A 14,617-nucleotide genomic window follows, 5' to 3' on the forward strand; every position below is an offset into this window, starting at 1 on the left:
GTTAATGTCTGTGTGCAGGTGTGACAATAAGTACAGTTAATGACTGGCCATGCGAAAGCTGAGTGTGAGTGCCGTTACTTATACTCTTGCAGAGGATACTTAAGGAAAGGCATCAGCCACAGGCAGTGGGGGACCACTAAAATCGGATCACGATATCATGCATCTGCCATGGGATAAAAGTCTTCATAGAAACGATCGCCTCGCAGGCGTATCTATGGCCTCAGACTACAAAACTTTAGCTCCTTTATGGTTTTACTTTAAAGCGAAGTGCCAACCATCTTCTGAATTCTTTTTGTGGCTTTTAACTTACATTTTTGGCTACGGATATTGCGCCAGCTGTTGGCAGCTGCACTCTAGGCCAAAATGCAAATACAACTAATTTGGTCAACTGTAAAATGCCACTAGGCTAGGTAATATTGGGTATAATATCTGTGGCCAAGGCCAGAACAGCGATGGGAGAGCTACGATAATAAATAAGAAGCGTTGGTTCCCCTCGCTGAAAGGGAAGCTGGGGGAGCACTTAATAGTTGCCTTGCGTATCCATTAAGTAAACATGACTCGCTAAGCTGGCGATGGGGCATGGAGAGAGTGATAGAGAGTCAGGCAGGGAGGGAGGAAGGTAGAGAGAGGGAGAGTGGGGCTTGGAAGTGTATAAGAACTGCGGCCACGGCCACACTGTCAATATATGTACATGGGGGGATTGTTTGTCTTTGGAGTCTGTACAGAACCAAAAAAGCAACATCAAACGACGGGAACAGCCGAAAAAGGAGGAAGACAAGCGAAACGAATTTTGTGTGTCCTTGTGTGTTTCTTTTCTTCTTCTTATTATTATCCTTGTTGTTTGGCGCACGAATGCGTATAAACGCTGAATATTTAATAAATGTAAAAAGGGATGCTATACACACACACTCGTGAGTGGGTATTTCCCTGCACACAGTGGCCTGGCCGCCTTAGAGAATTGCTTTTGCTCATTCGCTGATTATAGCTGATGGGGCAGTGGGGCAGATCGGGGAGCGGCGGCAATGTTTTGTAGTGGAAACTGTGGGGCACAAAATGCTATTGATATTTTATTCATGCTTCCCCAAAGCTCCCATTGCTGTCAATTGGTATTAGGACATCATAATTTATTGATGAACGAGAAGCAAACGCGGCAAAGGCAGCCAATAGAGGAGCGGGAGCAACGACAACAACAGCAGCCACTGGGGAGTGTTGAAAGCGGCTTAGACCATTCGGCCGATCCGGAAATCGTTTATAATTCGCATTCAGTGTCGGTCGTTTCGATTCAAAGCCAAAGAGTCAAGCGCACAATTAACGAGCATTCAGCACACCGGAACGCACACAAACGAACCGTTGCCTCACTCAATGCAAGGCTCACACGACGTATACGTAATAGTTGGGATCTACAAAATCAACCGCCAGCACGTGCACTGTCCTCGCCGTACTTGATTCAACTGCCACATGCCACAGAGCTGGGATGCTGTCTGGCCTGCCTGCCACAATAGCAGTGTCGAGTCGCGTCGACGATTTGGACTCCGATTTCGGAGCGATTTGTGCGAGCTGCATGCAACTCGTGGTGAGAGTCCCCGTTACCCACTCCACTGCACGTGCTACTGGGACAGGACTACTCGTAGTGTGAAAATGTTTCAGAATTAATATGCAGAAGTGTCCCTGATGACGGCGCCTAGACGGGACTTGCCGTCGTTATTGATAGATTGTCGTAATGAAATGCAAATTACTTGTCAATAATTTTCTGACAACTTGCAGTTCTGGGAGTCCTTTTGGAGGTAAAAGCCCCCCATCTATGCTAAAGCTAGTTATCGATGGGGTTAAATGATGTATGGGATGGGCAGGGTGCCCAATTTCAGAGTAAAAGTCATCAGATAATGGGCGGAGAGCTTAAATAGCCCTTGAAACTTTGTCCTTTAATGGGAATAGTTTCCCAATTAAATTCGGCGAAACCTTGGCATGAGATAATCCAAAAACACAACAAAGGTAGCTGGACAAAGAGACGTCCAATTGGCATTTAATTAATGCTCGAGGCATCTTTATCCCCCTCATTCGATGCCGGATATCGGGTCAGGCCTAATAATTTGTCCCCTTGTGGCTGGTGTCGAACGAGTCAGAGAAATATTTATTTATGCGAATTCCATGGGGCAAGCTCGTAAATCTCTTGCCCCCTTCGCGACTGCAGATGCATGGCCGAGTATTTATGGCAGCGACTATTACACACTTTATTATTATTATTAGTATCGGCCCTCGTTCGCGTACAATTGAGTGGAGCACGGCTGCCAGAGCCATAAATTGCGTTTATCCCTCGGACCTGAACGGGAACTGGGGGGGATATCGACACAAGCCGCAAGCCGCAAGAGAGTGTGGAATAAATCAATTCGATGCGCGGCGTGGAATGCGAAAATATCCACGGATTGTATTGTCTAAGCAAATCGATAAATGAGGGCAGAAAATGGCAATTTCATTTCAATTAAAACAGGAGTGGAGCATTCTTCCAACTGTTTGCAGCTGGACCCATCGATTGAATAAACTGATGGAAACCACCTTTGACACTGTACTATTCAACCGTTTATTGGCACAATCGAAGCTTGAAAATCGCGTTGCATGTCCTGTGCATATTTATGTGAGGGAACAGCTGCGTTGCATCATCCCATACCCTGCCATAAATTCTCAGGAGGCGTGGGTTTTTGATTCAGATTTGCATTCAAAAGGTTATCGTAGTCCACGCCTATGAGTATTGTATCTGGCGATCGCTGGCTGCCCATGGTGGCATCGTCGTCGCAGCTCCTGACACGTTCGAAGCCGCTGCAGAGATTCTTGAAATCCTGATCGGACCCGCAGGTACAATCCTCGGCCGGGATGCGTGCTATCTTGTAGGCGGGTAACTTTTTCTTATACGAACAGCTGTAGGCGCAGACCAGGGTCTGGAAGTTGTAGCTGAAGTGCTTTGCACTGAAAATGGCACACCCAACGCGATCGGCCAGGGCCGAAACAAGCTGCAGGAAGTGTCCTATCTCCTGGCTGAAAGATCAGAATCAGTATCCAGCACAGACACTACCACAGAACTCCCTCACTCACCCGCTGGGTGATGTGCCCGATATCATGCCATGTACCAGGCTTTCAGCTGGGCCCGGACAATCTTGGTGGGGTCCTGGGCGCTGGGAAACTTGTTGTAGGCCATATTATAGCCGGTCCCTGCATACTCCAGTGTGGTATGGCATTTGTGGACCGGGCCAATGGAACAGCGATAGGTAGCGAATCGGGCCACCTCGGCCAGTTCTTCGTGCCACTGCATCTTGAGCATGCGGCCGGATGGGGGCAGGCCGTGGAGCTTGCCCCTGGCCACGATGTTGCGGTAGATGTTGTGCTGCTTCACAATAAAGTTTCGCATATTCTGCGATACGTTGAACATGCTCCCAACGCAGCCCTCTATAAATTGCTGCAGAAAGGATACCGCGGATACTTGGGAGGCACTCCAGCACGAAGCAGATGAGTCTTACCTTATTGCTGTTGCAGCCAATGTGCTCTGCGCCTCCACAAGAGGGCAGAGCGCAGTAGTCCGACTTTGTTTTGCTCGGAGGCTTTGCCCGGCTACAGTACTTCGGCTTCTTCTGGGCACGGACCTCATTGAGGGCAGATAAAAGCAGCAGTCCGGTTGCGTACCACAGGATGGAACTGCAGATCTTCATATTCGGATCGAAACTAACTGGAACGAACCGATGAACGTGCAAAGAAATACGAGTAATTTCAGCTGGTTCTTAAGCCCCATCGAATCCGATTCGATTCGTTTCGATGGCGTCAATCAGGCCTGAAGGTTCTGCCACCATAGCCGTACCCCGATGGATCAAACGTTGTATTCTTTATTTGATTTGTCTGTCTTTAATGATACCTCGCTGGAGTCCTGAACAGCTGGTGCTTCTTTACTGTTGTCTGATTCAGTTTAGTCCGTTTCAGTGCTCTCTGTTCCAAGACCTGACGGTAGGTAGCCTTCCTGGATCTGGCCCCGGGCTTGGATTGCAATGCAAATTTCCTGTACCGAGCGGATATACCCTCGTCGAGAGTAGTCCTCTGAAGCGCTCTTTGGATCTGTTAAGTCACAGCAGTCGGACTCGTCGCACATGAGATGCTCGCTCTCGGAGCACAGGGACTGGTAGGCGTGGTTGACGCCAAAGCGACAGTGTTGTCCTGGGTAGTCGCCCGTGGGGTAGATGGGAAGGCAGTCGTGGTAACAGCTGTAGATGCACTTCGTCATTTGGTAAGTCCAGCCATCTTTTTTATATCATCTGCAGGTAGTGTCCCACATCCTGTCTGGAGCTCAAACGGTCAGAGAGGAGGGGGACGGGTTTTTGAAGGCAGCACACTCACTTGGTCAGATTGTTGCCACCCAGAATGGTGGTTAGATCCACGTATATATATGCGACCCGAAACAGGTGTGTCGCTCCAGCTGACACTTCATCACACTGAGCTCTGCCAGCCAGGCCAGTAGCTCTTCCCAGCGGACGGTTAGGGTGCGTCGCGATGGAGGCAATTTGCGGAAGGTGCCACGCGCCACCTGATTCCGGGCCCCGTTGTGCTCCCTGACGATGAAGCGGGCCAGGGAGTTGTCAATCCTCAGCAGCCTTGCGCCCGGCGGATACTTTGCGCTGTCGAATGCCTGACAAGGATTCGGGGATATCAAGGGAGGACAATTGATGGGTCTGCAGACTGCCACTCACCCGTGAATGTTTGCAGGCCAGGTGGGGTCCCGTGCCGGCAACGCAGACATCCTCTCCGCAGTAGTCGAAGACTTTCTCATTCTTCGCGGAAACGCAGCAACGACAGAGACAGATCGAGATCCAAAGACAGAGAACTCTGCGGGCTAGCCACGTCCCATCCATGGTAACTGATGGCTGACGGGCTGTGACATGTTTCCCGCCGCATTCCATGTCGTTTTCGACCATGGAAATCGCCATTTTCCGCAGGTGGCGTGTCGGGGTAAACAAATTGCGACTGCAATTGCCTTCGCTCGTCAATCTGACCTCGTCCTTTTCTGCCTGTTCTCCTGCGGCTACGGCTGGGACTACTGCCAGGAGCATTGGTGCTCTCGCCCAGCCCTGCAGCACGTGGCCTGCAACAACAACGGCGTACGTGGATGTCTTTTTGGCCCCCCTCGAGTCGCACCCAACTCTAGCGCTCTCTCTTTTTTTCGCAGAGCCTTGGAGCGAAGTGCAAGAGCGGCGCCAGGCTGATACCAATTAGTGCGGATATGCAGCAGTTCATCGTCCGCCAGGTGAACCTCTACCGCAATCAGGTGGCCTCCGCCGAGCGCATGGCCACCGTCCAGTGGGACCCTGAGCTGGCAAATTTGGCAGAGTTTGCGGTCAAGCAGTGCCACCTTGCCACCGACAACTGCCGCAACACCAGACGCTTCAAGCGCGTAGGCCAGATCGTGGGACACGTCATCTTCAGCGCCAATCGCTTCAGCCAACGCCAGCTGATCGGCCACAAGATCTACAATTGGTTCAATCAGTACAAGAAGGCAACAGCAGGGCTCGGGCTGGGACTCCGCAAGGACATCACCAGCTTCCGCCAGCTGATCCAGGAGCGTGCCACCTACATGGGCTGTGGCTTTCTCCAGCAGCAGCGCCACCGCTGGCAACAGCAGTTCATTGTCTGCAACTTCGCGCGGAAGAATGTGCACCACGAGCCAGCCTATGCCATCGGCCACAAGGCGGCTGCCGGCTGCCAAAAGGGCACCAATCCCCAGTTCCCCAATCAGTGCGCCGTGGAGGAGCCCTTTGATGTGAACGCCGTGGATCGTTATGTCCCAAAGCCGATGCTTCTCATCAAAATGAAGTACAGTGAGGACGGCATGGAATCAATTGCAGCCAAGTCCAGGCCCAAGCGTGCTTAAACATTTGAATGACGTTCTATTAGAGGATTCCCACTCAAATACACATACGTGAATACCCATGCGGGGTAATCTATTTCCGACTCTTTAATCGGTAAGGGGTCCAAGTCCATTCAACAGCGTGACTAAAACCCCAACCACAGAACCTCTTCCTTCCTCGATTTGGGTATAGATCACTTCTTGGGTGGTGGGGTCTTTGGATTCACTTAAATATTGAATTGTTTATTGGGTTATATACAAAAACAGTCACAGAAAAGTTAATAGGAAACCTCAAAGTCCTCAAGTCTCCACATCTAGCTCAGGTTCTCCTGGTGATTGGGTTCGATGGTGACGCGGGCATAGGGACTGCCAGCACCGACCTTCCGCCGCATGGTGACGCCTTGATGCGGTCGCAGACCCATCACAATCAGGTAGATGCCCGCGGCGCTCAAGGCGATTAGGGTGAGCACGACCAGCCCGTAGGCCCAGCGCGGCCAGGTGTCGCAGCTGAAGGCGTCGTGGCGGGCCGAGGACAGAAGCATGCCGCGGATGCGCGACGGCTTGAGGCAGCGTCCGCCCGTCTCAATCCAGAGCTTCTTTAGCCAGACCAACTCGCAGTCGCAGTGAAGCGGCACACCGTTGAGATCCAACTCGGTAAGCTTTGCAAAAACCGGCGAAAGCGAGGAATTAAAAGAACGCAGAAGAGTCCCACGAAATGACATCGTACGGAGGGAGGGGACCTTTGGCAGCGGACCGAAGGCGTCAGCGTCGAAGTGGCTCAGGCGCCGGCTGTTCTGAAAGCTAATCGACTCCAGCTGCTCGAGGGGAACCAGAGCATGGGCGGCCATTCCCTGCAGCAGGGACATGTCCTCCACAAACAGCTGCCGGACTTGGGTGAGATTGGCCGTATCCTCGGGCAGCAGCTGCTCCAGCAGATTGTCGCTGATGTCGAAGTGGAGCATCGTCTGCGGCAGCTGGCCGGGCACGCGCTGGAAGAGATTGCGCCTCAGGGAGAGCTCCTTGAGGGGAGCCCCTGACGGTAATCGGAGCTCATTCAGATTACAGGCATCGAGGCGGAGAGTTGTTAGCTTCCAGTTGATCCCCAGGTCCGTGTACAGATCTCCACTCCGCAGCTGCGTGGTCTCATTGAGCTTCCGGTTCCAGGAGAGGTCCGGCGAGGTGAGCACCAGCAGGGGGGCAAACAGCTGTGCTGGCACCGAATGCAGGTTGTTGTGCGCCAGATCGAGCACCTGCAGATGGGGCAGACCGGCGAAGGTCTGCGCCTCCACCTGGGAAATGCTGTTCCAGCCCAGGTACAGCTCCCGCAGGCTGCTCAGTTTGGCGAATTTGTTGCCACTCAGTCGGCTGATGTTGTTGTGCATCAGGTTGAGCTGGTGGAGGCTGTCGCTGCTGAAGACTGGCGCCTGGTCGAGGGCGTTCCACGAGAGGTCCAGCGTGTCTATGTAGAGTGGCAGCATCTCTGAGAGATCCGCTGTGCGGTACGCCTTGGAGATATAGTTGATGGGCAGGGATCTCATGCCCCAGGGCGCGGCACTCACATTGTTGCACTCGCAGGAGAGCCGCGAGTCCCGCTTCGACTCTGGGTAGCAGAAACGATCCACTGCATCGGCGTCGATATTCTCCGCCCCACAGGCGGCCACCAGTACCACCAGCAGCAGGAAAAAGGCCACCCTTGCTCTGCTTCTACACGTATTTTTGACTGCGATTCTCCCCATGATGAAGGTTCTTGGCACACTGAACGCTACGATTAATGCTCTAGAGCTTCCAGTTCCCTTGCGACACCCACTTCCATATCTTATCTTCGGGGGAAAAAGCTCGCTGAGTAAATTCGTTCGATTTTCCCATAAATTGCCGAGTATTTCCTTTCGAGTTAGTCACTGAAATTCATTTGGGTATCGTAGTAAACAGGAAAAATTGCCGGGGCGAGGACAGAGCTGCAAAGGCATTTGAATCTTTGATAAGATAAGCAGAGCTTTACCCCTTTATCGTACTCTCTCTCTCTCTCTAACCACGTCGCATTTGTTTCATTTTAAGCTTTTTATACCCGATACTCAAAATAAGTATTGGGGTATATTAGATTTGTGGTAAAAGTGGATGTGTGTAACGTCCAGAAGGAATCGTTTCCGACCCCATAAAGTATATATATTCTTGATCAGCATCAATAGCCGAGTCGATTGAGCCATGTCTGTCTGTCCGTCTGTCCGTCCGTCCGTCTGTCCGTCTGTCCGTCCCTATTAGCGCCTAGTGCTCAAAGACTATAAGAGCTAGAGCAACGATGTTTTGGATCCAGACTTCTGTGATATGTCACTGCTACAAAATTATTTCAAAACTTCGCCCCGCCCACTTCCGCCCCCACAAAGGACGAAAATCTGTGGCATCCACAATTTTAAAGATACGAGAAAACCAAAAACGCAGAATCGTAGAGAATGACCATATCTTTTAGACTGCAGAATTTGAATAATATCGTATTATTATTATAGCCAGCATCAAGAAAACAATTTCATTTTTTCTCGCCCTGTCTCTCTCTAACACACACGTAGCATAGCCGGCTTTGCTTAGAGTAAACATTAGCGCCTAGATCTCAGTGACTATAAGAGCTAGAGCAACCAAATTTGGTATCCACACTCCTTATATATCGGACCGAGACGAGTTTGTTTCAAAATTTCGCCACACCCCCTTCCGCCCCCGCAAAGGACGAAAATCTGGGGCATTCACAAATCTCAGAGACTATTAAGGCTAGAGTAACCAAATTTGGTATCCGCACTTCTGTTAGATCTCGTATATCTCAGAATTTCGCCCCACCCCCTTCCGCCCCTACAAAAGATGAAAAGCTGTTGCATCCACAATATTGAGGATACGAGAAAACTAAAAACGCAGAATCATAGATAATGATCATATCTATCAGATTGCTGAATCTGGATCAGATCAGATCATTTTTATAGCCAAAAGGAACAAATCAATTTGCACTGGCTACGCAGCCCCCGACGTTACGCTCAGACTGATTTTCTGTCTCTCTCGCACGCACTCTTTGTCGTGTCGTTCAATATTAGCGGAGTCTGCCGGAGGAGAGCCATACTGACTTAGTATCGGGTATAACTGTAGAGTTGCGGTGTCCGCTGCAACTCACAACGTTCCCCCTCGTTGTTATCTCCTGCTATCTGTTTCATTAATCATTTCCAGCTCTCATGCGTGGGAGTTAGGTCTGTGACACAGATCCACAATATTGATGGATTTATAAAACCCTCATTTCACACACAGAAAAGTGGTCCCCCACTCTCTAGCTCTTCTGTTCTCAGAGAACAGAACAGAGCACACATTTCATTTGAAAGTCTTTTCGGCAAAAGTCATGCCTAATCCCGGACAGACGCGGATGGCGGAGACTTAGTCGTATCTAGCTCATTGCATCCCAGGCTCAAGGCTCAAGGCACCATTCTACAGTCTCAAGTCTCAAGTTCAAATTGTAATTACGCTCAATGGCATTGGATGGGATCTGGCATGAGTCCTGGATGTGTTCAGCGGATGTATTTATTGTATTTATGTCTACTCTAAAGTTGAGTGTTGTGGTTCTTGTACCCTGCCATGGGCTGTGTCGTCGTTCGAGCTCCTTCAAATATTCCAACTGTACAATTAGGTTTTGTATATAGAATATATGCTACAACCCTCCTTCTCCTTTGAGAAGGGAACGACGCCAGCAGAGTATTTTCGTGCCGCTACTCTCCAATGTTGGTTCTTTTCCTACATTTTTCGATTGCTTCGACTATTCTGACAATCGTTTGGGCCTTTGGCAGTACTTTCCGTCGTGTGAATGGCAAATTGATTAGGCTTACATAACTCCACACCCTCGAAAGGCACGCACACACACACTGGCATAGATATATGCATAAATTAAAGACTTTCAAGTCGAAGAACTCGAACCGCTTTCCTTTTTGACTTTCGTGTTACAGAGTGGGGGGGGGGGGGAAGAGCAAGGGCGGGCGGGCGACCAACACATGTAAAGCATTTAATGAGCTGAGGAGCCTGCAGCTCTGCGCGTGTGTGTGTGTGTAATTGTATTGAATATGCCATGCACATGTTCATGTATGTGTTTTGGGGTTCGTTTCCAGCCCTCAAGTCATTATTACCATCAAAAATGTATTTTTAGCTAAAAACTCATTAATTACATTGAGAAGGGGCTTAGCAGTGCGTGTGTTGTGGGATGGGGATGGCGTGTGTGTGTGTCTGGAATAATTACGCCATTACGAGCAATTTAATTGTTCAAAGTGACCGCCACGATAATTAGATATTGATCTCTAACAACACTGCGCATGTGCCCTGCTGCATATCGATGTTCTCATATCGATATTCTTCTTTCGGCGTCTGTCTCTTGCGTATGTTACTCGGAAGCACATATAATTCTGTATACTGATATTCTGCTGTCTTACAAATAAAATAACTTCAACAGGTTATGGGCCCAGACACCAATTCACCCAGAAACAGTATAAAACAGAAACGGTGAGAAACAATAAACATTGTTTGGTGCTTAGTGAAAAGCAGTGCTAAAAAAATGGCATAGACTCATTAGTGTATGTGTGTACATAGAAAGGCAAAAGAACAAGTTGAACAAATTCGCATTGTGTTTTTTTGATTAGATTTTTGCAGCGAATCGGACCGTTGCCGTGGTTTAAAGTCCAAAATAAAGCAGTCCCAACGGATCAAGAAACACAAAAGCGAACGGAGACTCAAGTGTGTATACCAAAAAGTGCGTATGCCAAGCCGCACAAAACCGCGAGTGTGTATACCCAAAAGTGTGTATACCAAGGCATAGAAAATCGCGTGTGTGTGTGTGTAAATAGAAACTCGGAGGGATACTTAAAAGAAAACGAAAAAACAAAAGAAAGACTCGGACAACAGTATTGTCGTCGTAGTTGCTTTGTGCATGAGACGATCGACAGTTACAAATTTTGCACTGTGGGACAATAAGTATAAAAAATTAGTGGAAATATGAATTTCAATATTGAGAAACTGGACGAAAACAATTATAGCACATGGGACGTTTTGATGAGAAGTGTTCTCATACAAAATGATTTGTGGCCAATCGTCAGTGGTAAAATTGAGCTTAGTGAAAGTGCAACAAATGAGCAACGTGCAGCTTTTGAACTAAAGGATCAAAAGGCGTTGACGTCAATTTTACTTTGTGTTAAATCGACCCAACTAAACAATATTAAAAATTGTGTATCGTCGTCACAGGCATGGCAAAAGCTAAATAAAATTCACAGGCCAAGCGGACCAGCAAGGGTAGTGCTTTTAATTAAACAATTGTTGACGTTAAAAATGTCGGATGGTATAAATGCACAGGAATATTTGCGGAAATTCCAGATGGTACACGAGGCTTTAGCAGAGGTCAACATAAAGGTTGATGAAAAGATCTTATCAGTTGTGTTGCTAAATGGTTTGCCTAAATCGTATGAAAGTTTTGTTGTTGCGATTGAGACGCGAGATGATTTGCCGAGCTTGAGCATGCTAAAAATAAAAATTTCTGAAGAAGCGAATAGGCAGGAAGATAGCATTAGCAAGGAAATTACAAGTAGCTCGGAACTACACGTCAGTTATGACAACAACAATTTTAAGAAAAACTTTAAGAAGGGCAAAAAGTGTTTTAAGTGCGGAAAGGAAGGGCATTTTAAATCGGAATGCCGTGCTAAAAGCAAGCAGGAAGGAGCAAACAACAAGGGCGCAAACAGTAAAAGCGGGGAAAGATTGGGTACAATGCTTTGCGTAACCGAATATGCCAAAGTGGAACCAGAAAAATATGTACCAATCCTAAGTTTAGCTAAGCGAAATGACCAGATGTTAAATGCATGGTGCATAGACAGTGGCGCAACGGCGCATCTATGTTGTGACAAGGAACGCTTTGTGTCGTTCACGGAAGATAATCAAAAAGTATTTTTAGCCGGCGGTAAATCACTTATTGCTGAAGGGCATGGAACTGTTCAAGTAAAGTTCGGTGATAGATCCGTTACGCTGGAAAAGGTTATCTTGGTACCAGATTTGCAGTACAATTTTATATCGGTCACAAAACTATTAAAACATGGAAAAAAAGTTGTGTTTGAGAAAAATCAAGCGATGATTTTTGAAAACGGAAAAATAGTTATAAAGGCACATCTGGAAAATGGATTGTTTATGGTTCAGGACAATCAGGAAAAGTGTATGAACATTGTAAATGTTGAGGCAGATGCATTCAAATGGCACAATAGGTTCGGCCATGTACATTTTGACGCATTAAAGGAAATGGTTAACAAGGAGATGGTAATAGGTCTCAAGGGCATATAAAAGCCAAAACAAGTGTGTGCAACATGCGCAAAAAGTAAAATTTGCGTGCAACCATTTCAATCGAGCACAAACAGGTCAAAGGGCGTTCTAGACTTAATACATACTGATGTATGCGGTCCAATGCAAAAGCACTCAATGGGAGGCAATCGATATATCGCCACATTTATTGATGATTGTTCAAGATATGTATCAGTAAGTTTCCTAAAAACCAAAGATCAGGTTTTCGAGGCTTTTAAAGAATTTAAAAGTCAAGTTGAGTGCCAAACTGGGAGAAAAGTCAAGGTTTTACGAAGCGACAATGGCCGAGAATACATATCAAACGTTTTTGATAATTACCTAAACCAAAATGGAATAAAGCGAAACTTAACAGTGCCATATACACCTCAACAAAACGGAGTTGCAGAAAGGGCCAACAGAACATTGGTAGAAATGGCAAGAAGTATGCTGCTGCATGCAAGCGATTCGAACTGCCACGTATTTGCGAAATAGAGTGGCAAGCAAGTGACACCTTTTGAAATATGGACAGGTAGAAAGCCAGTGGTATCGCATTAAAGAGTTTTTGGCTCAGTAGCGATAGCTCTAGATAAAACAAAGAAATCAAAGTTCGCACAGAAAGGCTTAGAGTATATAATGGTGGGCTACTCGGATACGGCCAAAGCATACCGTTTGGTCAGTAAAGAAACCAGGAAACTCGTAGAGAGTAGGGATGTCATTTTTGTAGAACCTGAAGGGGGCAAACTAGATGCATCATGTTCCAATGACATGTCATCAATTGAGGTTCAACAAAAGCAGGACTCTGAACCCGAAATGGATAGCGAGCAATTTAAAGATCCAGAAAATGAGCCAGAAAATCAGGAGGAGATTAGGTCTAGTAATGACATTCTTGTAATTCCAGAACCAATAAGAGGACCAGGACGCCCAACCATAGTACGGACGGGCAAACCAGGACGACCAAGGAAGCAGTATCATATGCTCAATGCGATACTGGCAGCAGACGTACAAGTTCCACAAAACTACGCACAAGCTGAACGGTCTACTGAAGGCGAGATATGGAAAGCATCAATGAAGGACGAGTACGAATCTCTCGTGAAGAACGGCACGTGGTCGTGTATTGTAAGCCAGGTAAAAATATGTGTCTAATAGCTGTCTATGTAGATGACATTATTTTGGCGTGTAAGGACCTAGATGATATATCTGATATCAAGATAAAGATCGCAGCAGAATTTGATGTGGTTGACATCGGGCCTATGCAATACTTTTTAGGTATTGAGGTGAAACGTGAAGGCAGTACGGGTGCGATTTCAATCAGCCAACGGAAGGGGGCAACGATTCCTTCTGGACGTTACACACATCCACTTTACCACAAATCTAATATACCCCAATACTCATTTTGAGTATCGGGTATAAAATCCGCTCTAAACGTGCCGAACATGGCAATCGCGGCCTGGCCTGGTCGGTTCTGTTCTGTTCTGTTCAGGCGGCCATGGGGCCTCTCGGTGGCAGAATATTTATGAAAATTTTAATATTAAATTGTTTTCTGATTCGCTGCGTGGCGTATGGAGAGGGAGTGCGAGTGCGAGTGCTGGCAATCAATGCAATCAAAATGGAATTTCCCACTGCTGAACATGCAATCATTAAAAGCGCTTGATTATCCGCAGGCAGGCAGGCAGGTCAGGATGGCATTGTCCCTCATCGTCTGTATCCTGCAATTGACTTAAATGATGTCCTCCCTCCATCAGTCCCCCAGGACTAACATCCGACTGTCACTGCAAACTGTCATACTCTGTAGATGTGTGGCTGTTCGGGGTGTTGGGTGTCTGTTTGCTCGTATGACAGTTTATGGCGCCCTAATTGAATCGCGTGTCATCCATTTGTCTAATAATGGCGCATTAATTTGGTATGATGCTAAATGCGTCCAGGCTGCAGTTTCCGCTTCCGGGCAATCATCCAAGATGGAGAGGATCCTCCTCCTTAGACTGATTATGACTGGATGTGCTAGGAGCGGTGAGCCATGCGGCATGCAGCAGTGGTGGGCACGTTCTGTATGCTAAGCATTTCAGTCATGCTCTTTTAGCTCGGGACCACACCGCCACAAAGTATGCAACAAAAGCATGCAGCAGACACGCGCACACAACGCATTCACACACACATCTAATTGCCTTTGAAAACGTTTCAGTCACGAAATTTAAAGCTCGTTATTTAAGGAGGCATGGCATCGGCCGAATCCATTAGTTGGGCTTGAAGGGCTCACATTAACTTGGCTCAGACAAACACACAGACACACACATGCAATTACTCCTGTGGTTACCATTTGGGCTCGCCCTCATTCCGTTATCCTCTTTGCTGCGCTCAATTAAATCGACAAATTTAAAGAAAACGAGGGGGAACGTTGTGAGTTGCTGCGGACAC

At 47.6% G+C, this 14,617-nt stretch overlaps 4 protein-coding genes across 4 annotated transcripts; 1 reads left to right on the top strand and 3 right to left on the bottom strand.

Moving 5' to 3' along the window:
- Positions 1 to 2,941: 2,941 nt before the first annotated feature.
- Positions 2,942 to 3,720, bottom strand: LOC117193675 (allergen Tab y 5.0101-like). The gene is made up of 3 exons (XM_033398411.1): positions 3,510 to 3,720; positions 3,088 to 3,448; positions 2,942 to 3,030 (listed from the first exon to the last, which is right to left on the bottom strand). Exons 1-2 carry the CDS (start codon positions 3,696 to 3,698, stop codon positions 3,110 to 3,112), a joined length of 528 nt encoding a protein of 175 aa, XP_033254302.1. The 5' UTR covers positions 3,699 to 3,720; the 3' UTR covers positions 2,942 to 3,030; positions 3,088 to 3,109.
- Positions 3,721 to 4,405: 685 nt separating this feature from the next.
- LOC117193836 (antigen 5 like allergen Cul n 1-like) lies at positions 4,406 to 4,886 on the bottom strand. Its single transcript, XM_033398543.1, has 2 exons — positions 4,725 to 4,886; positions 4,406 to 4,663 (listed from the first exon to the last, which is right to left on the bottom strand). The coding sequence occupies exons 1-2, from the start codon at positions 4,884 to 4,886 to the stop codon at positions 4,406 to 4,408; spliced, it is 420 nt and encodes a 139-aa protein (XP_033254434.1).
- A 12-nt stretch (positions 4,887 to 4,898) lies between these two features.
- Positions 4,899 to 5,975, top strand: LOC108160750 (antigen 5 like allergen Cul n 1). Its single transcript, XM_017294942.2, has 2 exons — positions 4,899 to 5,132; positions 5,201 to 5,975. The coding sequence occupies exons 1-2, from the start codon at positions 4,914 to 4,916 to the stop codon at positions 5,900 to 5,902; spliced, it is 921 nt and encodes a 306-aa protein (XP_017150431.2). The 5' UTR covers positions 4,899 to 4,913; the 3' UTR covers positions 5,903 to 5,975.
- A 125-nt stretch (positions 5,976 to 6,100) lies between these two features.
- Positions 6,101 to 7,720, bottom strand: LOC117193674 (leucine-rich repeat neuronal protein 2-like). The gene has a single exon (XM_033398410.1). The coding sequence runs from the start codon at positions 7,612 to 7,614 to the stop codon at positions 6,193 to 6,195; it is 1,422 nt and encodes a 473-aa protein (XP_033254301.1). The 5' UTR covers positions 7,615 to 7,720; the 3' UTR covers positions 6,101 to 6,192.
- Positions 7,721 to 14,617: the final 6,897 nt, after the last annotated feature.

Source organism: Drosophila miranda, assembly GCF_003369915.1.
Source record: "Drosophila miranda strain MSH22 chromosome Y unlocalized genomic scaffold, D.miranda_PacBio2.1 Contig_Y2_pilon, whole genome shotgun sequence".
Classification (NCBI taxonomy): domain Eukaryota; kingdom Metazoa; phylum Arthropoda; class Insecta; order Diptera; family Drosophilidae; genus Drosophila; species Drosophila miranda.